At 35.3% G+C, this 21,553-nt stretch overlaps 1 protein-coding gene across 3 annotated transcripts; it reads right to left on the bottom strand.

The window, feature by feature from the left end:
- Positions 1-29: 29 nt before the first annotated feature.
- LOC136969800 (snake venom 5'-nucleotidase-like) lies at positions 30-17,909 on the bottom strand. Of its 3 annotated transcripts, none has more exons than XM_067264060.1 (15): positions 17,752-17,909; positions 13,229-13,451; positions 9,253-9,339; positions 9,037-9,176; positions 8,723-8,848; positions 8,530-8,655; positions 8,257-8,425; positions 8,098-8,193; positions 7,857-8,024; positions 7,610-7,782; positions 4,295-4,372; positions 4,090-4,217; positions 3,849-3,860; positions 3,326-3,518; positions 30-946 (listed from the first exon to the last, which is right to left on the bottom strand). In XM_067264060.1, exons 2-15 carry the CDS (start codon positions 13,401-13,403, stop codon positions 839-841), a joined length of 1,779 nt encoding a protein of 592 aa, XP_067120161.1. In that variant the 5' UTR covers positions 13,404-13,451; positions 17,752-17,909; the 3' UTR covers positions 30-838. The 3 variants fall into 3 exon arrangements, with proteins under 3 accessions (XP_067120161.1, XP_067120162.1, XP_067120163.1); XM_067264062.1 differs by lacking the exon at positions 30-946 and adding an exon at positions 1,047-1,443; XM_067264061.1 differs by lacking the exon at positions 3,849-3,860.
- Positions 17,910-21,553: the final 3,644 nt, after the last annotated feature.

Raw genomic sequence — 21,553 nt, 5'->3', positions numbered from 1 at the left:
ATAAGAAGCTAAAATAAACATACACACAATTAATTTGATCATTTTATTTCCAAATAGAGGACTGTTAGCTTGTCGAAATGCATACATACGAAAGAAGCTCAGCCATGACAATTTAGGAAGGCTTAATGATAATTACAAGAATCTTTACATATTCTCTGCCGACATTAAGTTATACTCTTCCATCACACACTGTACACACATCAATTTTTTTTTAAATTCTGTACATTCTCTCCAGTCTGTATTTACACATCTTATATGGATATACATGCTAAAAAGAACTAGAAAGGCATTTACGACACAGTTACAACAGATTATTGCTCAAATATTTGATTAATCAAAATAATCCAGCTATTTAAGAATTGGGAAGATTCAATTACATCCTGATATCTAGCTTTTATGGATGGATTTCCTTAGACTCGCATCGTACTCCCGATGCAGTCTTTAAATCCCAAACTGTCGCTTGTGGACTTAGTTTAATAAACAATGGTTGCAGTAATGTTTTGTAAAATTTTGGCGAGTAATTCGACAGTGATTAATATGTAAATTAAACCTGTGTACATAAACTGCAAGTAATGTGGAATCTAAACACCTCACATTGCATTTTCTACAAAAAGGAAAACCTCGGTCGAAAGATAGTTTCCACATCAAAGTCAATCGGACTTTCAGACATCCTTCCAAACCTAAAATGCAACGAGTAAACTATAATGTGCAAATCTCCAACTTCTTCAATTGTTTTCCCTTTAAGGCAAAGAACGAGTGCATATAAAAATTTAAATAAAACTAAACTAATGCATTAAAAATAATAAACTATTTATAAACAAAACAATTCGTTCGTGAGTTAGACATTGTCGGCATTTTCTAAAATCGATTCTTCGTCTTCTTCGATCACTTCCTGTATAATACTGCAACCCCTGTCTTCTCTCTCTTTAGCCAATATCTCTCTCATCTGTTTAAATACAATTAAATGATTTTTTTTAAAAGCGTCTTTACTTTTCAGTGGCAGAAATTTCGTAAAATTCCACTGGAATTTAAGAAAATGGTGCACATTTATAATTAATAAAAATATATTTAATTTTTGTTTATCTAATTTACATAGATAATATATTAATACATTTTTTTTACATTGACTTTAGCACAAAAATAGCTGCGGCAGCGATCTCTACAGATTAAACACTCCTGCACATTCCAGAAATTGGCATAAGTAGTTTCTAATTGCTGAAGTGAATTAAAAATAAAAAGATTCTTGTATAAAAAGTTCTCTTGCAAAAAAAAAAAAAAATGAAGTATAAACTTTAAATATTTTGTAAATTTTCTAATACGAAAGGAGCATCTACAGAATATAGTTTGAAAATAAAAAGTGCGTAAGACATGCAACAGCTTTTAAAAGTATAGCAATAAACGGAGACAGTCCAGTTCGGGTGCAGGCTTTCACGGAGAAATGTGCTGGAAACAGAAAAAACAGAAGTAATTTTCTACACACATCAAAATTAATACTACACACTAAAAATAATAAAAGGAATAAAAAAGACATGCATAACTAGACAGAACTATGAGTCATCCAATTACATGCAAACTTCTCCAGTAAGCATGCTAAAAATTACCAGTAATCTCTAATTTTATTAACAGTGATGAAAGATGGGCAAGCATGGATGCTTTCCAATTTTTGTGTTGCATCCTCAAGCAGCTATAAACCTAAATTTTGTATTTAACACACTTTTAATCATCAAATGATATGATTTTTTCAACCTGCTCAGTTCTGGTTTTAAATATGTTCTGTAAAAAGTTATTTATAACAAGTAATTTCATTAATCAGATTATTCTAATTTATTCTCCTTTTGTCAAACCATGTTTTCTATATGCAAGATGCACCTCTGATATAATAGTTACCAGTCGAAGCATTGCAATTCTCCACAAAATTACAGTAAATTTACGCTAACATTCATCTGTAAGTCAATAATTTTCAAAGATCATCTTACTACAGTGGTACCTCATACTGTGAATGATTCTAACTTCGAAAGCTAAATTTGAGAGAAACTTGATCTAGAATTAAAACGGTGCTTTTACGTTCGAACTTGTGCATCCATTTTTTTCATCGTTGTGTACCGGAAATTTGAAGAGGCTGTATTTGATCTTACATGTACAGGTAGTCACTAGTGAGGATTGTTTCGCACAAGTTGTGTCTTGCTCTTGCTGCAAATGTATCTTGTGTTATACTCATTTGCTTTTGGTGTGTTCGGTGTATATGTAACCCCTACCTGTTAACCGTGGAAGCAATGAAGCATAAGAGGAAGGTGATAGTATTGATAGTTGAGGTAAAAAGGAATTAGATCTGACAGTTTACTGCTTTTTGAATTACTTATACATAATGAAAACACGCACAAATATACCCAAAACCAGTAAAAAGGAATAAAATTATTTAATGGTACGAGTGTTTTCATCCATTTCTAACAATTATCGCTAAGTATATCTTAACGAATACTGAACAGAACAATGTTAGCAATTGAACACATTTAAATACAAAGATTTGAAGTGGTTCAAATTTAAAAATTACTTTTTCAATTTCTGTGTGCTACATTGCTAACAATTGAATCTTGCACATGTTTGTTGATACAACCACTTCAAATTTTTAAACAAACAAACACATTTAAATATGTTGTTATTCTGTACAGTATTCATTAAGATACATTCGATGTTTGTTAGAAACAAACGAAAACGTTCAATTGTTAAATAACTTTATTCCTTTTACTAGTTTTGGGTATATTTGATTATAACAAAAAAAAAACACACAAATTAAAAATGACAATTAAATGCTCCAAATTACATGTAATTGCTGTTTATCAAAATGGGTATTATTTAGCGTCTGGGAATGGATTAATAATTTACATTCCATTGATTCTGAGTTTAATTCTTTTCGGAAAGTCGTTTCGATTCAAAGTACAAGGCATCACTGTATTTTTATCAATAAATTGCAGATTTTTGCTTGTTCTCATTACTATTTAAAATAGTTCTTTCTGTGCAATTAAGTTGGTGAGATAACCTTAAGAAATGGAGAGAATGCAGTAGAAGACTGTTGTTCCTGGTGATTGGACATGTCCAATCACCAGGAACAAGTCAAAATGGTGTAGAATTTGTTTTGGAAGACCAATTTTGAATTTTATGTGCTTACAAGATAAATTTTAAACATCAAAAACATGATTTGTGGAAAATTTAAACTTTGCATAGTTTTCATCTAGGTACATACCGTGTTAGAAAATATGGAAAGTTTCAGAACTTTGTCATTGCAATTTTATAGTATGAAATCAAAACGTTTAGTTTTTAATCTTACCTGATCGGTCAAAAGCGAAATTCTTCCTTCCACTCTAGGTTCTAACTTACACTGCTCGTACTCGACCTTATCTAGGGAGGGCTGTTGCATTAAGAACATTGTACGTCTAGCAGCTGCATCCAAGCTGACTCCTCTCCTCATGGGAGCTCGCATCTGTAAGCTGCTGTCTTCAAACATCTTTACGACGCTGTGCCTAGAAAAAGAATCTTAAGTAGACGAGATTGACAATTTTACAAATTTGCAATGCAGATTTACAGGAAGAGTGCGGCAGTTAGCATTGTTAATGGTGAAACATCCTTGTTATGTGCAGTCTGTGAGAAGAAATCGGGTATAAAAGCAAACAAAAAACAACATGTATATTTCAAACTGTGTTGGCTTGTAACATTAAAAAGAATGGCTTTGTTATTCAATCACTCGCCAAAAGTGGTGTAATTTTTAAATTAGTAAAATTGTTCAAAAAAGCAAAAAATATGCTCACAAGGCAAAAAATCAAACCAGTAATCAGGATAGAGAAGAAACTTACGGCAGACTATCCCTATATGGTAGGAGCGGAGATGCAAGTAAGTGTTCCGTTTAGCTTGAAAACCACAGAACGACATCCAAACATAGAACAACAGAATTGATTATTTTTACAAGTTACGCGCCAATAAAAATGGCTTATAATTTTTGTGTCTCTACTCGAAATGAACACAACCGATTTTTTTTTTTTTTTTATGCACGATCATTTACCATACTAATTAGAATGACCAGATCGAAAGTCTCACCTACGAGAAAGACAGACTAGACTCTGCCGATGTCGGGATCGGTGGTTTACGGTTCCCATCACTATTTTGATGCTCTCAAAATGGTTTTGAACTGCAGTGCGTAGCTCTGGACTTTCCTCGTCGCCCAGCTGAAAACAAGTACGTAAAAATGAGTCGATACAAGTTTACTTACTGAAATTAATGGCATCACCGGCAAGAGACTCACCACAACTTCGCAATCTTTGAGAACGTCGTAACCATCCTTCCCTTGACACAGATAGTTTTTAGTGGCTAGTCTGTATTTCTGTAACAAAATTGGAAATAAATTGGAAAGTTATGATGATTTGTTTATGGTAAAATAGGTCTAAAAATTAAAGTAAGTTACTTTCACTTTTTGTATACTCAGCCTTTTGTGGCTTCTAGTTTACATATCAAAGGATAAAATTTGTGAGCTATGAAAGTACTACGTGATCAAATAAGAGTAGAACTTGCCAGAAACGGTGCCGGGAGTTTGGCAGTGCTTGGAGTACTGCCAACTCCTCACAAACTAAGAATAGGAGAGAGGAAAGATCTTGCGAGGAATTTGTCAATAACACTTGCTGGCATTGCCAAACTCCTTGCAAGTTCTTTCCTCTCCCTTATTCTCTTTAAAGTTTGCAAGGAGTTGGCAGCACAGCCTGCTTAAACTTGCTGAACTTCCGGCACTATTTCTTGCAAGTTCTACTTTCATCATTCTGTTGGGTTCATCAAAAAGTTTTCATTTTCTGGACAAAAATAACTTTTCTATCACTCCATTATCCCATATGCAAAGGTATTAAGTGGTTTTCGTACTTTGATTTACTAACTTCTGCAAACTATTCTGGAGATCGAAATAAGTGTAATCTGAAGGTACAAGATTGGGAGAATGAGGGGGGGTCACACAAAGCATCCCACGTATATTCCAGTAATTTTTTCCAAGTGGTTAAAGACGCAAGCAGTCTAGCACTGTCGTGCCGGAAGATCACCCTTTCTCTGTTATGCTGGCTGTTTTTCTTCGACGCCTGCCTTTGAGTTGGGAACATTTTTTCAAATTAACGGTTCAATTTAGAGGTAGGAATTCGTTAAAGCTAATTCCCTGCCAGTCCCACCAAATACTTGGCATGACCATTTATGGATGCAGGTCAGTTGACTTTCTCTTTTAACTTTTTTGCTGCACATTATCGTAAGCAAATCATTTTTCGTTGCCAGTAATCTTTCTTCAGTTATTTTTTCGATAGCTGTATTCATTAAAATTCGCACATCCGTCAGCTTGAACGTTGTGACGTGCGACGTAACATTTCATATCTGCCCATATCAATTCAATGGGATTTAAATTACAATGATACAGAGGTAAACATAACACATCATCACCTACTTCTTTGGCTATTTCGTCAATAATATATTTATCGTATTTACGTTTTACTTTTTTAACAATATCCGAAAGTTCTATTTTTAACATTTGGTCGTTATGACAAACCCTATGTTTTTCCAACCACGAAATTATGTCAGCTTTTTTTCCAACTACAATTAGGAACCTTCTCAATTTTAGCTGAGTGATGTGGAGCATTGTCCACAACAACAACAGCATTACTTTCTACTTTCGATAATCTTTTTTTCAAACCATTTTTTGAAATTATTGCCATCCATTCCTTCGTGGTAATCTTTTATTGACTTTCATTTGTAAGTTTTGTAAATGGCAAACGACCAATCCCCGAGAAATAGATAACACTTCTGCAATTTCCCTGGTGGTGTGATGTGGATTCTCTCGAATTAATGCCACGATTAAATTATCATTGTCAGCTGAGGATCTTCCGGACTGTGATGCATCTCCTAAAGAAAAATTCCTTGTACAGAACCTCTTAAACCACTTTGACACATACAGACATACAGCACAGATTGCATTTATGATGATGAACATACAACTTGAGCCTCCATTTTCAATGCAACCTGCTATACAGACATGCCTTCTGATTAAATACAGGTTTCCACTTCTGATCTATTATTACACAGAACAAAATCAGTGTTAAGATCAAAATTAACGTCAAGTTTAGAGTTGTATAACCTTGTTTATAATCATTAAATTTAGGTGTCAATCGTACTTTAATCGAAGTAAGAGGAGTGTTAGGGAAATTGCCTTAATAGGCAACTTCCTTTACACTCCTGTTCCAAAAATGATATCTGCAGTTTAGGAAGATAATAGTTTTAGGTGTCTACATTAGTTCAGCATCTTATTATTAAATAACATGATGTTCTATTCATGGCTACAGCATAATACTGAAGGACATTGTTGTGTGGTAAGTGTTTTTTTAAAGGTTACAAAACTTTTAATTGTTTGTAGCAGATAATATATATATATATAATAAAGCTACTTTTATATGGTGTTCGTTGTTCTTATAAGCAGGTTTTTAACCCTCCAACCCTGTGGGGCACTAAGATGGGGCCATAAGTAATGGACGAAGCCAGTCACATGGAGCACCTCCCAAAAATTCCTGCATTTATTTCACCTGTCCAGATTCATTCACAGATATCTGGAACGGTGGGGCTGCCATTCAACTGTGACTATAGCATATTTGTTACTTGTCAATAAATGCAAACATACACACATCTATTGCATTATCTAATAGAAAAAGGTCCAAATACACGATGACTGAGCTTGTAATGATGGATAAATTACACTTACAAAGTACTTGGATCACACGACCATCTTAAGCACTCAACAATGTGAAACATCTTTGAAAAGATTGCAAGTAATGGTGGAGGAAGGATATAGTGTATATAAGACGACAGAAATTGAGACTCGTGGTATTGTATTGATCCGTAATACAAAAACAAAGGCATAACGACACTTCCAATCTTCATTGGAAGTGTCGTTATGCCTTTTAGACATGTTGCTGAGTTGCATTATACTGCACTATGAAAATATACTGGGATACAGAGAGGGTGAAAGTTGGGTACAGATTTGTTGCAGTGTGATGGCACAGCTGACATCAAGTTGTGTGTTAAGAACAGAGACAGAGCACTATCTAAGAAGATGAATGCGTGTCTCAACTATTGGAAGATGGCAATTTTAGGCAGAGTGGGAATCCTCTGAGGATAATGAACATAACGGTAATTTTGAAGTGTTCTTCAATGATCAATATAATGTGGTCTCATAAAATGTACTTGTATAAACAGTCACCAAAATGATGTATTGGTATATTCTTCATTGTCTGAGCAAGATTTCTCAATCTCACATTATGGAAATCAGGGAATTGACTTTTATAATACAACGATAGATATTCAGTAACAATACGGAACTTGTCTAACAAAACACTGCACCACTGTTTCCGTATCCATTATATCCTCTAGTTTTTGCCCACTACAAACTTGGTTTTCAACAGTAGTGCAGCAGTTACAACAAAATTGTTAGACAGTCACACAAAACAATTGCTTCTGACAACACTACTGTCACAAGAAGTGTAGACAACATAATTTAATTCAATGGCCCAAAAGCTGCTGTCACACATTAATTTACAATTCTTACCTGCTCCAAATCAAGATATTCATCTCCGATTTTTATGAAACTAGGATCTATTCTCTTTCCGGGAGGTTTACTGGGATCAAAAGCAAAGATCACTCCGGATACTTGCGGAAATCTTCCTTCCAATTTTGGATATTGAGACACTCCGTTTTCTAAAGCCTGCCAGATCTGATAACCTGAAAAGTTAAGTTTCTTAAATGAATTTGTTTACTAGTCAAAAGTTGAGTTTTGAACGATAAACTCTACCGACCGGTTGCAATTACGACGGCCAGAGGATCCATCATCGGTAACAGCGTAACCAAATCCCTGAGAGTGAAGTCTCCCTTTGGGTGTATGCGGTCGGATCTCAGAGTGCCAGAGTTCAGTAGGGCCAGATCGGAATGAGTAGATGATAACATTATATCGCAGACAAAGTTACCTGGAACGACAAGCGAAATTTATAATCTCGGATAAATACGATACAGGGTTACAAATAGAAACAACGAATTTACCTAAGTTGGTTTCTCTAGTGCGTATGCTTGTGAAACGACCGTCCAGATCCACGGAAAATTGGCCAAGGACCTCGTCCATTTTCCCCTCGACGATATCTGAAAATTCCCAACATTGTTGAAAGTCTCCTAAAAAATTAAACACCTGACTCAAAAACCAACCTTGGTACTTCACTAATTTCAGCCTTAGATCTTCGTCTTCGCTAAACTTCGAAGTGACTTCGATCTTCTCGCACTGTACGTCGACGGATTCGGGGTTGGAAAAGTTCAGCGTTATTCTCGAGAATTCTCGGAAATCCGTACCGCTCTTGATAATGTACTTTCCATTCACCTGAATTTAAACGAAAGCTAATTGTCATTTCTTACGTTACAAAGTCGGGTGCACTAAAATCGAATCCATAGTTTTGGAACAAGACTGTGGAAATACAACCTCACCTTCTTTACTTCAAAAACGTGATCATGTCCTCCGAGAATCAGGTCTATCTCATCAACGTTTTCGGCCAGACGGCAATCGTTGGGCGTCCTCATGTGCGTTAGGGCAATGACATAGTCAACTCCCTCCTGCAAGGATTTTAATAGGGAAAAAAGTTCTTATACTGCAAGCTTATGTTACATACAAAGGACTTACCTTATCCTTCAGTTGTCTGGCCAACTTACGTCCTTCGGAAACAAAGTCTATGTAAGTGACGTCTTCGGGATCTATGGTTGCCAGGGTGGACAGCCACTCCTCTTCGACTAGGCCTATCAATCCAAACTGGAATTGTTAGAATTTGTTAATGACCCAGAAAGTTTTGTTCCACCTTCATAATTTATCACACACTTTATTAAAATCTTAACAAAATTATGATTTCTACACATTAAAAACGTCGGTTTGTCTGAAAATCTCACGGACATGATTAAATCGGATGAAAATTTAAGCAAAATTTTCTGTTATTCAATTACCTTTTTCCCGTTTCGCTCGAGAACGTAACTGACTTTCCCTTCTGCCAAAGGCTGATGAGTGTCGTTGTCATTGACATTACTCATTAACCATGGGAAAGTCGTCTGCTTGGTGAAATCGACCAGGTTGTCCACTCCAAAATCTAAAACGACGACAACAAGACTTAAATTTATACCCTAGGGCAACACAATCGCCTAGAAAATTGCTTAAAAGCTTACCAAAATCGTGGTTCCCATACACAGAACAGTGAACGCCGATGGAATTCAACACCGGAATCATCTGCTCCCCTTTCGTGAACGTGCTCACTGTGAAAACAACATTCAATCATACCCACTTATACATAAGAACAATCGAAATATACTGTAAATTTCAATGCTTCTGGTTGTACGTTGAAAGCAATGTCATTCGAAAGGAAAGTGTGCATTTAGATCCCGCAAACTCCCTAACATGCACCTCAAGAAAAAACTATACTTCCATTTCTTAGAGGGGGCCCTCTTTTAAAGATACCCAGTTCAAAAAATTGGGACAATCTGATCTGCTCGACAAAGCACAACTACAGAAAGAATAATTATACACAAACTTAACTTCTCGAACATGTTTATCCCAAGGCATTGCCAATTTGCGGTATCGATCCACCCAATCAAATTACGACAACAATCAACTGAATATGCAATAATTCAATTATTTCCTATAACAAGATTTCAAATTACTCGTGGCTTGCACGAAAACCACTTTGGTTACACGTAACCGACACATTTTAGAGTAACCGAAGCATTTTCGAGTACATAAATCTTTACAGAAAGGAAGTTAATGGAAATATTTTGAAGGATGAGGGAAATTGGTATTTCTTGCACGTTACGCACAAGAACTCTGTTTTCCTCTTCTGCATAAACTGCATTACAAGTGCAAATTCTGATTCCGTAAGGTCTCTTTTGCTCGTTTTCCTGTCTTGCATTCACATAAATGCAATCTAAGGAAGTAAGTTTTGAGGAATTGAAAATGTCAAGTCGCGGTATCTGATCCGAAACATCCTCTCGACTGGGACAATCGGCTATTGCTTACTCTTATTTTCCATTCAAATACGAGTCAACCCTCACTAATCTGGCATCGTTGGGACCCGTAGGGTGCCGGATTAGCAGTTTTCCCAGATTGCAGGGTGACTATGTTAGAATACACGTAACCATCCCCCTGTAAATAGATACAATAAATGAAAATCAAGCAAAATTTTAACAAAGCATGGGTAAAATAACAGGAAGGTTATGTCACTTTCTAGGTACTATCATATATCACTCGTGACGGTAATGCCAAACACCACCAAATGATAGTGATGGGTTTGGTGTGGCAACCTGGAAAAATTGAAATTATGCTAGCCAGATGATCAACCCATACTATGATTGAATCAGTTAAAAAATGCCAATCCAAATTGTAATTTGTGAGTAGACTATTGCTGCCACCGAGCCGCACAGTCTTCGGGAAAAGGTTTTGCAGAACTTATTCACAGAAATTGCTCGGAAATTTTCTTGAAAACATTTTAGGAGTGCACTTTCCCCCTTTGTTTATCGAGCAAGGGGAAAAACTGCTTGATAAAGGCTTGTTCGTGCAAATAAAGTCGAGTCCGCATAAGTCGTCATAGGTATAACTCGACACCGTCGGTTAAGTAGTCAGTTTTCTGTGGTCCCGGCCAACTTACATAGGCATTAATGTTAAAAACTCTGGTTTACTCGACACCGTTTAACTCGTCACAACTGGGTAAATTGACATACTTTTGCTGTCCCACACTCGTTTAGACGTCCGATAAGTCGACTCCCCTCCTGAAAAAAATGACTCTACACCACGTATTGTGGCGTGAGCTCATTTTTTTAGAAACTAACTTTAGCGCCAGTGATGGATGGTCAGAGAGGAACATTGTACTACTGTATTTTCTAATTGTAGTATTGTGGTTTTCTTCAACTTTGCTTTAGTCGTCATATCGGATAACTCAACACATTTTCACTTCCCCTTGGGGTGTCGACTTAAGGTTCATTCACATCTACAGACACGTAACAGCACAGATATAAAAAGATTATTACATACATTTTCAATGGGCATATTTACATATACCGCGCGTGAGCGGATCATGTCCGCACAGACACGGGCCGGCACCAGACAGCATTGTCTGCGAGAATGTTTTGTCTGTGCCGGCGCGTATCTGTACAACTCTGTGAGAGTCGGCGCGGTTAGTATGAACACCGTCGTCGACACGCACAGACAGTGCTTGGTTAAAACGATGAATCAAGAGAAATTAATTGAATTAGTTCGGGAATATACATTTCTTTATGATTTAAGTGCGTGCACTCCCTAGTATGTCTGAATGCATCTGTGCATGCTGGATTGTAGATGTGAAAACTATTGTCTGTGCGGTGTCCAGCGCCGGATTAAGCCTCTAGCGGGCCCTAGACAAAATTTAAATTGGGGCCCCATTTAAATAAGTTGCTTCTAAACAAATCTTATATAATGTGACATTAGCGTAGCTAGCATGGGTGACACCCGGTGCGGATATCGTGGTGTCACCCTTTTTAACTGTTTTATAAAACACTATTGAATTGTAATAACTTTGCACTCGAGCAACTTGAACGCTACATCGAATATGCGATGTCGCGACGTATAAGTTTAAATTTAGAAAATGAATCATAACCATACATCAGTATTACTATGAGAGGCGGCCCTAGGAATATTTCTAGATGGTGCTAGAGATCTCGTGGCGGAGATTACTTCTCACGCACGGATGGCTGTTGACCTTTTTTTTTTTTCTTTTTAGGTAATGGCTACTGAAGCCGGGCCCCTCCGAATTACGGGCCCTAGACATTTGCCTACTTTGCCTATTCGATAATCCGGCCCTGGCGGTGTCTGCCACGTACGGTGTCTGTAGATGTGAACGAACCTTTATGCGGACTCGACTGTAGTATTATCGAAATTGCTAAAGGCCGTTTTGTAATGTGACGGTTGACTCGTACTATGTTTTTACCACCATCAAAAGATGGATCTTATCGAGTCTACGGTGATGTGGACCATCCAATAAACTCGATGGGAATTTTTCAGTATCAGTTGACCTCTTATCATCTTTCATGATGATAAAACAAATACTTGCTGTTTGCCCAATACACCAAGACAATGTGTCAAGAAATTCACTTAAAATGACTTTAAAAACAGCCAAAATATTTAGTTACAATGACGCTAATTCAGAATAAAATTCAAAAAGAAATTAATTTAATTAGTTTCTCTCGCGATGCCTTGTTTTTAAATAATTAATAAACACCGTGTCACTTAATTTGCGTAAACAATCATATGACAATGCATGCAAGCGACATTGAGCCTTACACGATTAAGTTTTTGTCATTTGTTAATGTTGTTAATGATTGTTCGGTCGCTCCAACACTAAAAAAAAGTGAATTTTTATAATTTTAATTTTAAAATTAAATTTTTATTCATTTTTCCTTTTAACTTATGTAAAAAACTTAATAATAAAAACACAAAGAAAACTTGTTTTCTGTCTTTATCTGATATTAAACAAGCTACGTTATCCTGTACATGACCTTCAAAGTAATAAAACAGGAGTTGAAAAGTCACATTTTACAGTCAGCATTCATTCTCGTTACGTCTGTTTGTAGCTTTAGAAATACCGATGCCGTATAAAGGTTCACACCGGCAAAATTTGCACGAAATCAATGAAAACTGTCGGTCTTATGCATCTATACCTCTTTTACACTGAATATTTCCTGTGATTATAAACTGAATGGTGTATTATACTTATTCGGAAGGCAATTTTTTGCGAAATTGTGCAAGAAACTGGCTCATTAAACTGTTCATTTTTCAATTATAATACAAATTAACATTTAATTTGCCTATTAAATATGAACATTTGTTAATTTAACACCAGAAATGATGGTAGTTTTAGTGTGTAGTGTGCAATTTTTTCAGTCAGTTTGCACAATTTTATAGCTGCTTAGTGGCAATTTATGTCTCTAGTTTCGATATTTACATCCAGAGATGCTAAATGGCAATTGCGGAATGATCTAAATGCCAAAAACCGATCATCTGTTTGTTGGAATGGTGAGGTAGGTACTCTACCTTATCGGAAATGCTAACATTGCTCTCTCCACAGCACTACTGATCGATTTGCATTAAAATTAGTTGAAAAATAAGCAGAATGCTTACTTATTGACGGTGCGATGATGTCCCCGCTAAACAAAACCAAGGGATTGAGATGGGCAAAACTCTTAATGGCGGCACAGAACCTCGCCGCACCTCCCACTGGCTCCTGCTGCTGCGTCTCGACATTGTAACAGTCATTGAAGTGCAGAATCGTCACTACTCCCTGCGAGGCGGGCATGTCATTACTGGTAGAAAAACAGAAAGGGAACAAGGTCGATACGCCACTCTGAAACGATTACAATAAATTCTAGTTAACAGAAACACGTTTATGCACTTACAGCACACACACATCTATTGGAATTACTCTACTCTAGTTGCATTCATCACTTTTCATTATCACAATCATTCAATTTTACTGTTCTTAACTTGAAAATTATGCATGCGGAAGGTGCGTACCATAAAACTGTGACGACGACAACAACAAAAGTGTTTACTGTTGTTCGAATATCATAAATTGTGTTCTTTGTATAGGAAAAAAGCTAGACAGACAGACAATCTTCACAGAATTTAATCTTCGTCTATGTTTATGAATGCATTGACGAACATCATAGCATTATAGCTAAAATTATGAACCCTTGATTTAGATAACAATGGAGTTAGGAGGAGCAGGAAGTAGTTGCGAGGAGTTAGTGGTGGGAGCAGAAAGTAAGAAAGTAGTTGCGAGGAGTTAGTGGTGGGAGCAGAAAGTAAGGAAGTAGTTGCGAGGAGTTAGTGGTGGGAGCAGAAAGTAAGGAAGTAGTTGCGAGGAGTTAGTGGTGGGAGCAGAAAGTAAGGAAGTAGTTGCGAGGAGTTAGTGGTGGGAGCAGAAAGTAAGGAAGTAGTTGCGAGGAGTTAGTGGTGGGAGCAGAAAGTAAGGAAGTAGTTGCGAGGAGTTAGTGGTGGGAGCAGAAAGTAAGGAAGTAGTTGCGAGGAGTTAGTGGTGGGAGCAGAAAGTAAGGAAGTAGTTGCGAGGAGTTAGTGGTGGGAGCAGAAAGTAAGGAAGTAGTTGCGAGGAGTTAGTGGTGGGAGCATAAAGTAAGGAAGTAGTTGCGAGGAGTTCACACAAAGAATAAGAGCAGAAATAGGGATAAGAAAATAAGAATTGGTAGTTGAAGTAGGAAGCACTAGTTTGAAAAATAGAGGAATAGTAGGAAATAGGAGAAATCAGTAGCAAAGTAGAAAACAAAGACTTAAGAGTCAGCAGTAGGAATAGAGAGAACCTACTGCTAACTCCCAACATGAGTAAGCCCAAAGTTAGTAAGAATTACAAAGTATATAAGGAAGTAGGAGTTTAATTTCAAATTGTAATTTTTTATAGAAATAAGTATTTAAAGTTGAGCATCCACGTCTTTTAATGATTCAAATTATATTATCATATAATTAAGACTTGAATCATTACAAGAAATTGGAATAAAGTGTGCTGTATGATTAACGATCTTAATGACTAGTCATAATTTCTAAGAACTATTCTGAAAAATTACTATAAAAATAATCACAAAAGCAAAAATATTTATCAATTTTACCTGAAACTGTGACAAACTTAAGTTGAATTTAAAATTAGAAATACATTTTCTTGTTTATTTTTAACATAAATTGCTTCAAAACACAAATATTTAAATTACAGCAGGAGATATTGCACTTATATCTGTAGTAACAGACCTACCCATTTAGAAAAATAATTTAATGCAAGGTTATTTAAATGCAATTACTGGCTTGAAATAAAAGTGAAGAAAATTTAACACACTTACCATCATTTACTTATATTAGCACAACATTACACTTATTAGCAGCTTCAACAAATCGCATCGGCATCAAAATTTCAGCATGGATTTGAGTGTTACTAATTGCTTTGTTTATAAATCTGCATATCTACCATGCGATTTTCATTAGAAATTATCAATTCTTGCAATATAATTACAAGAATTGACAATTTCTTAATGTTGCACTAGTAAGGAATTGTCATTTCTTAATAGTGCAATTGTAATAATAATTACACTTGCGCTAGCAAAACTGATATTTAATAAGTCGTGCAACTTATTAAATGGGGATTTCAATAGATTTATAAGCACCGTTCTGCTCAAAATTATATTTTTAAAACATTTTACAGCTTAAATCCATTCCTCTATCAAGTACCGAGATTGTGAAACTTCAATTTCGCTACGGATTCTCGTAATCGCATACCACTCGAGTCACATTTTTCTCCTCCGTCTTACACATTAAACAGTTACTAACAGGTAGTGTAAACATTCCAGTTGTCAGGATGAAACAGCATAAAATTCTAACATATTTATTCCTTCAACATTCTCGTATTTAGTAAGTTTTCATACAAAAATCACATACAAAGTGATTCATTGACGGCTCTTCCCACTTGAAACTGCTTACAAAATCTCGGCGCAAACAGACGGTCGTCAGACTAGACGCAAAAGATATTTAAGTTAATATATTCCGAGTATCGACACGGTCGACTGAATGCAGATAATTCCGTTACGCAATTTACAATACAGCCCTAACTCACTAAACAATTTCTCAATGTACAGTTTACTCTGTTACGGAATCAGAGCGGCGTTATCTGTGGAATCTCTCACGTAACGATTATCTAATCGCTCGGATAGATAATTTCCTGTTTGCGTTTGATTAACTCTTAGATTTACTTAGCCTAAGTACTTTATTCTAACTTAAATGCTACTTGCAGTAATTACAGCTGACAAAATATCACTTTGAAACTTGTTTGTAACCATGACCCCATTCCTGCCATACACACTGCGTTAATTACGGACCCGTGCAAACTTTCTTAATCAAGTTTGACGATATATAAAATGCACCCCTAAGGTAATTTCGTAGGAAGTTATGTGAATGGAAATGTAATTATTAATTTAATGGGGTCGTTATCGCTTACGAACATGTAACAGAGGATATTCTGCTATAAATTGCAAATTTAACCCTTAAGTTCGATGTTATTTGAGTATAGAGAGTTGCATAAGAACCTGTAATTTAATCCGATGCGGAAACAGGAACGTAATTTAATGGGACGATTATCAATTAAGAGCAACCGTAACAAGTTACGTCTATTATAAACTGCAAATTTAGCTCTTAATTTAGACGCTGTTCAAACTCTAGCTTAATTCGAAAGGCGACACACAAAGAGGAACTTAACGGGCAGGTTATCGATTAAGAGCACGTGCAATAAGAACTGTAAACTTATCTTTCGTTAACGCTATCTAAACACATTCCAATGTACGGCATGTATGGAAATGAAGAAACAGGAATATAGTTATTAACTGTGTCAATTGATAACAGGATGATTATCAATTGCAGCATACAACAGAAGTTATTTCCTTTAACATAGACAAATTTCTCATCAAAAATTGAAGTGAGAAGTCATTCGACTCATCGACAAAAGTTCACAAGTAGAAATGGGGGGGGACTGTAGCGAGAACAAGAGGAAGGAAGGTAAAACTGCAGTTGTGAATAAGGCAGTTGGGATCTTAAGTGCTGTAGACGGTACTCACAGGAGTAAAAAATGTCAAAGGAACGACAGCTTGTATGAGACACCACAAAATACAGCACTTCCGAGATCAGTCGGAGCATGCAGCGCGAGTCCAATCGTGCCACCGAATGTCAGCACAGTGGCCTTTCTCACATTTTACAGGCTTTTAGCCATCTCTAGTAAAGTGAAAAAGGGTATTTTTAGTATTGATTCAAGAAATAGTTCGGAACGTTTTCATTTTTAAAATGCTACCCCAATTTCGAGGTCTTCGAAATTCCGTACGGACAAATTTCAAAGAAAATACACGTCACGAAGGATGACAAGCAGACTGGCACTTTGACTTTTTTCCTCTTACAAGTGTGATCTACTGCACTGTTGAGGACCTAACCACCTCATTCAGAGCTGCAGAGGAAATGAACAGGAATACGGTTAACAGGACAGTTATCAACGTAACAACGATTATATCTGTTAAGCCGCAAATTACATCTCACCGAGAGGCGAAGTCGAGCGTTACCTCTCCCCGCGCATCAGAACGGGGTCTACGCTGAACCGAAGCAAATTGCGGTGGTAGAAGTAACTTACCCCCATCGTTCACTGAGTAAACCTCCCGAAAAATCCAACGGAAGGAACCTCCAACATTTACAAACCCTAACGGCATCTCCGCCACGTACAAATGGTCAGTGGGACTGTTTGTGGCACAGTTATGGTACACACAAGAGAAACTCCGGTTGCCTTGACAGCAAGAAATCAATAAAACTTTAAAAAATAAAAAAAATATTATTAAACAAATATCAATAGTAAAAGAAAAAATACATTGGCAAGCATTTTAAATGGCTTCCAGTTTAATTTAACCACATTTTTTCTGAATTATCAAGGTTAAATGGCCATAAAATCATGGCTTCCTCTTGTGTAGAATGATGTCAAGTTGCAGGATGCCATTCAAGATTTACTTTTAATGGAGGGCCACACATTTACGCGGCTTACAGTTATTTATTTACTTATATTAAAGTAATCTGAGGTTATATATAAGCTATAAACTGGCTTTTCGACTGTTTTTTACCTTCACAATTTATCACTTGTGCTTCGAGAAGACATCCGGACGCTCTCTCCACCGCTACCAAACCGACTAATCAATGGACTCCATGCGCGGCCTTCACATTACGCAATCCAACTTTTTTCTTCCAATCGGGGAATTTTCCCTACCTGCAGGGGAAAACTTTATCGATTTTCAGAGGATTAAATTCGAATCCGAACCGAAATCTATCCAAAATATTAATTTAAAATCCGATAAAATAATTCCCCAATTAAAAGTCTACTTAAATCGCTTAAGCGTAAAAATATCCGCGCCGCCATCTTAAATTTCGTAGAACGGGAATGCGTAGGGATATTATTGTTGTCTGTTTATTTATTTATTTTTTTACTTCGCGTCTTTAGGGAATTTTAACGTTTCTTAGAGGTTTTTTAAGTCGTAAAAGTCGTGTTAAAATGTCACGTCGATTGAAATTTGAAGGTTTTAAGTACTAAAATTGGGTTAATGTTTCTTCCCGAGTATTGGGGAATATTCCCGGAAATCCATTTTAGAGAATTTTACGAAAAACAGGAAATGAAAGTGCTGCTTTTTATATTTTTATTTTTAAATTTCGATTGAAGTAAAATAGCTTTTGTCAGAACGGAAATGCGTTTAAAAAAATATCTTCTTTTTTATAATCTAGATTTAAAATAAATTAACGTAATAATTTAAAGAAAAAAAAATAATTTAAAAATCAGGAATAATTTTGTTATCGTTTGAAAATTCCCTCGTTAGGGAAATTATAAAATTAAATTTTTACGTATATAAAATTAAAAAATCGGAATATTAATTATTACAATAAATTTCAAATAGATTTGCTTTCGAATTTCTTTTTTAGATTTTTTAAAAATCCAATTAGATTTTAACAAAAAGATGCAGGGAAATCGTTCTGACGGGGAAATTCCCTATCGAAAAATTACTTTTAATAATTCAGACTAATTTATAATTACGTAACAAATAGAAATTCTGCACAAAAATAGGGATGAAGTGGTCTATTTATCACGTGATTCCGGTGTAAATAATCGTGTTTTATACAGGACAGGGAAATTTCCAAGAATAAATTGCTAATTACAGCATTTATAAGGTAGAAAATTCATAACATTTTACATAAAAGTGATTAATCATCGATAAAAAGTTCAATAACTTGCCCGAACGCATGCTAGATAGTCATTATCTCGCATAAATAAATAATAATAAACATAAATCGATTAGATTTAACATTCGATTAATTTTATCTAAAAAAAAAATTCAAAAATAAATTTAATAACTTCGTCCGATTACGTGATTCTCCATAGCAACGTCGAATTTGTTTGCTTAACGATCATCCCGCATCCTACGCCGAACGACGATAATTGTTTCCTGTTTTAATTAATTATAAACTTTTAAAATTATTTTTATCAAATTATTCTATTTATAAAAATTTATTGTCGTTTTCGATCATTACATTTAAGAAAATAATAAGTTATTTTTAAATTTTATCGCCGTTTCTATAGAAACCGACCGAAGTTTTTCCGTTCCGCTTTTCGTGATTGGTCGGTTTGAATTTTCTTTCGTTTAAAGATGGAGTTGAAATATTAAACAATTTTTATTATTTTTTAATATTTTTTTCCAAAAATTATGTAATTTTATTTCTTATTTTATAAAATATGACCGCTTTCCCATTGAAAGAAATTAAATTTTATAGTTTTTAATTAAATAAAAATGCGCATTTAATGACGTTTAATTCGGCGCAGACGAACTTTATTATTTATTTAATTAGATTAATTTATTCTTTTAAATTACTTTATAAAATATTATTTCCAACGATCGAATTGTCTCGGGAAATTGTTTTAATGAATTTTTGATAGATTTTTTACGTAATATTTTGAATAAAATACACTTAATTGCCATGTTACGTAAGTCAATTAATTGCGTTTGATCGGAACGCAGTTAATGACGCAATAATGCAATTAGCGGCCATTTGTGGCGAAATATGCTCATATATACTGGAATTATCGTGTGTGGTGCACTTTCTCAATTTGTACATGCACTGGCATGTATAAATTGAGAAAGTGTAAGGCACGTGTAAGGAACCATGAAATACATTTTACGCGTTTATAATTAAAGTTCGCATTTCAAAACGATATAACTCGGAAACTAATCGGCAAAATGACGTCACATTTCACGCGGATACTTGTATAGTAATGGAAATTTATTTGAAACAGAAAATAATATTAGTTATATAAATTTCAGCTAGGGCGGTAAATGGCGTTGCAATACCGTAATGTATAACTCAAAACGTCTCAAAAGTCACGATACGTACGTGGTTACGCAACAGCATGCTCCGTAACATGAAAATATGATTGTTTACTCCAGTTTCATGTGCACAGTGATTTCATCAAATTACCGACAACGGAGCATGCTGTTACGAAATTTTTCAAACATTTTCAGTTACACATTATGGTATTGCAACGCCGTTTACCGCCCTAGCAGACATTTTTATAACTAGAATTTTTTAAATATAATCATGTATATGTAATGATGAAGCTGTAAGAATTGTATTCCACATAGTATCCATTATGAAACTTGTATACATAAAACATAAAAGAACACTAATAGGCATGTAAAAGACTACATGTAGAAACTGTATATCTACATATAAAATTATTATGTCCTGTTAAACGTTTCATTTATACATGCTTCATAATTCCTGTCTACTGTATATATGAAATACCGCGCAGTTATTACAATTTGAGCATATACAGTATGTATGCATATATATTTCATTGTTCCTTACATGCCAGCCTCAATTCATACCTGTACATTGTATGTGAGGAATACAAGGGTATATACACATTTATAGAAGCTGTAAGTGTGTTTATGCATTTATATATTCCTTATACACACTTACACTGCAGATTACAGCTGTATTGACCTAAAAAATGGTGTAGTCTACTACATTCTATGAATACAAAGTGTAGTAAACACAATAGATCTCAGTTCTTATGTTAATTTAAAGGGAGATCGATATCGAGTGTTTTTTAATGTATTGCTTCATTGTCAAATACTTCTTCGTGTATAATAGCTATAAACTAGCGATTTCAGTTGCCATGTTAAATAAATAATAGCTTAACAACACCGGGTCGCATGTGGACATTACCGTAATGACAGCAGTTATATATTTAACAAATTTATAACGTCAAATGATTGTTGGCATAATCCATATTTCGTTATAATTCAGCAAAATTATATACATTACTCTCCCAGCTGTTATGTATAACAGGGGAAAAGTATGGCGATCGGTCGAGAAATGACCCCCAAAGATTTACATTATTGGACTCGGGGATCTTCAAACATCGAGAAATGCCAAAAATTGCGGAGTTCTGTATCTATGAAGGGTAGTGTGTAGGGGAGGCACGATTTTGTTTACCCACTGTGAAGCTTAATAACTCCCGTGCCTTTTGTCGAAAATTTCTGAAATTTTGCGAGGAGGTTCGTGTGTTAGGGGGATTGATGCTGTTAAATTTTGGTGGTGAAAAGTCGAGGGGTGTGGGAGATAGAGGGAGTCCCAGTGGGGTCAGACCTAATGAAGATTTTACTCGTTATTAGCATCTACAATCTATTTATTTTTTTTTTTTTTTGTTTTTAAATAAAACTTTGTTTCTACCCTAAAGCTTTTTGTCATTTTATAATAATTATTAATATAAATTGTTTTCAAATAAAATCTCGTAACAGATGGCGCTACATGCAATTTTAAGTTTTTTTTTTTGCCCGGAAAGTCACGCAACTCCCTGGATCTATTTTTAATATTTAA

Source organism: Centruroides vittatus, unplaced genomic scaffold (genome assembly GCF_030686945.1).
Source record: "Centruroides vittatus isolate TY-2023 unplaced genomic scaffold, ASM3068694v2 contig_181, whole genome shotgun sequence".
Classification (NCBI taxonomy): Eukaryota; Metazoa; Arthropoda; class Arachnida; order Scorpiones; family Buthidae; genus Centruroides; species Centruroides vittatus.
The sequence above is the reverse complement of the archived record's forward strand: the minus strand, read 5'-3'. Positions and strand labels throughout refer to the sequence as shown.

Excerpts from the sequence above, each read along its gene's own strand:
- LOC136969800 (XM_067264060.1), bottom strand. The coding sequence starts at position 13,403 with ATGCCCGCCTCGCAGGGAGTAGTGACGATTCTGCACTTCAATGACTGT. Across the intron at positions 8,849-9,036 it reads TCGAGCGAAACGGGAAAAAG|TTTGGATTGATAGGCCTAGT; the intron begins GTAATTGAATAA and ends TAACAATTCCAG. Across the intron at positions 4,373-7,609 it reads AATATCTTGATTTGGAGCAG|AAATACAGACTAGCCACTAA; the intron begins GTAAGAATTGTA and ends ATTTTGTTACAG.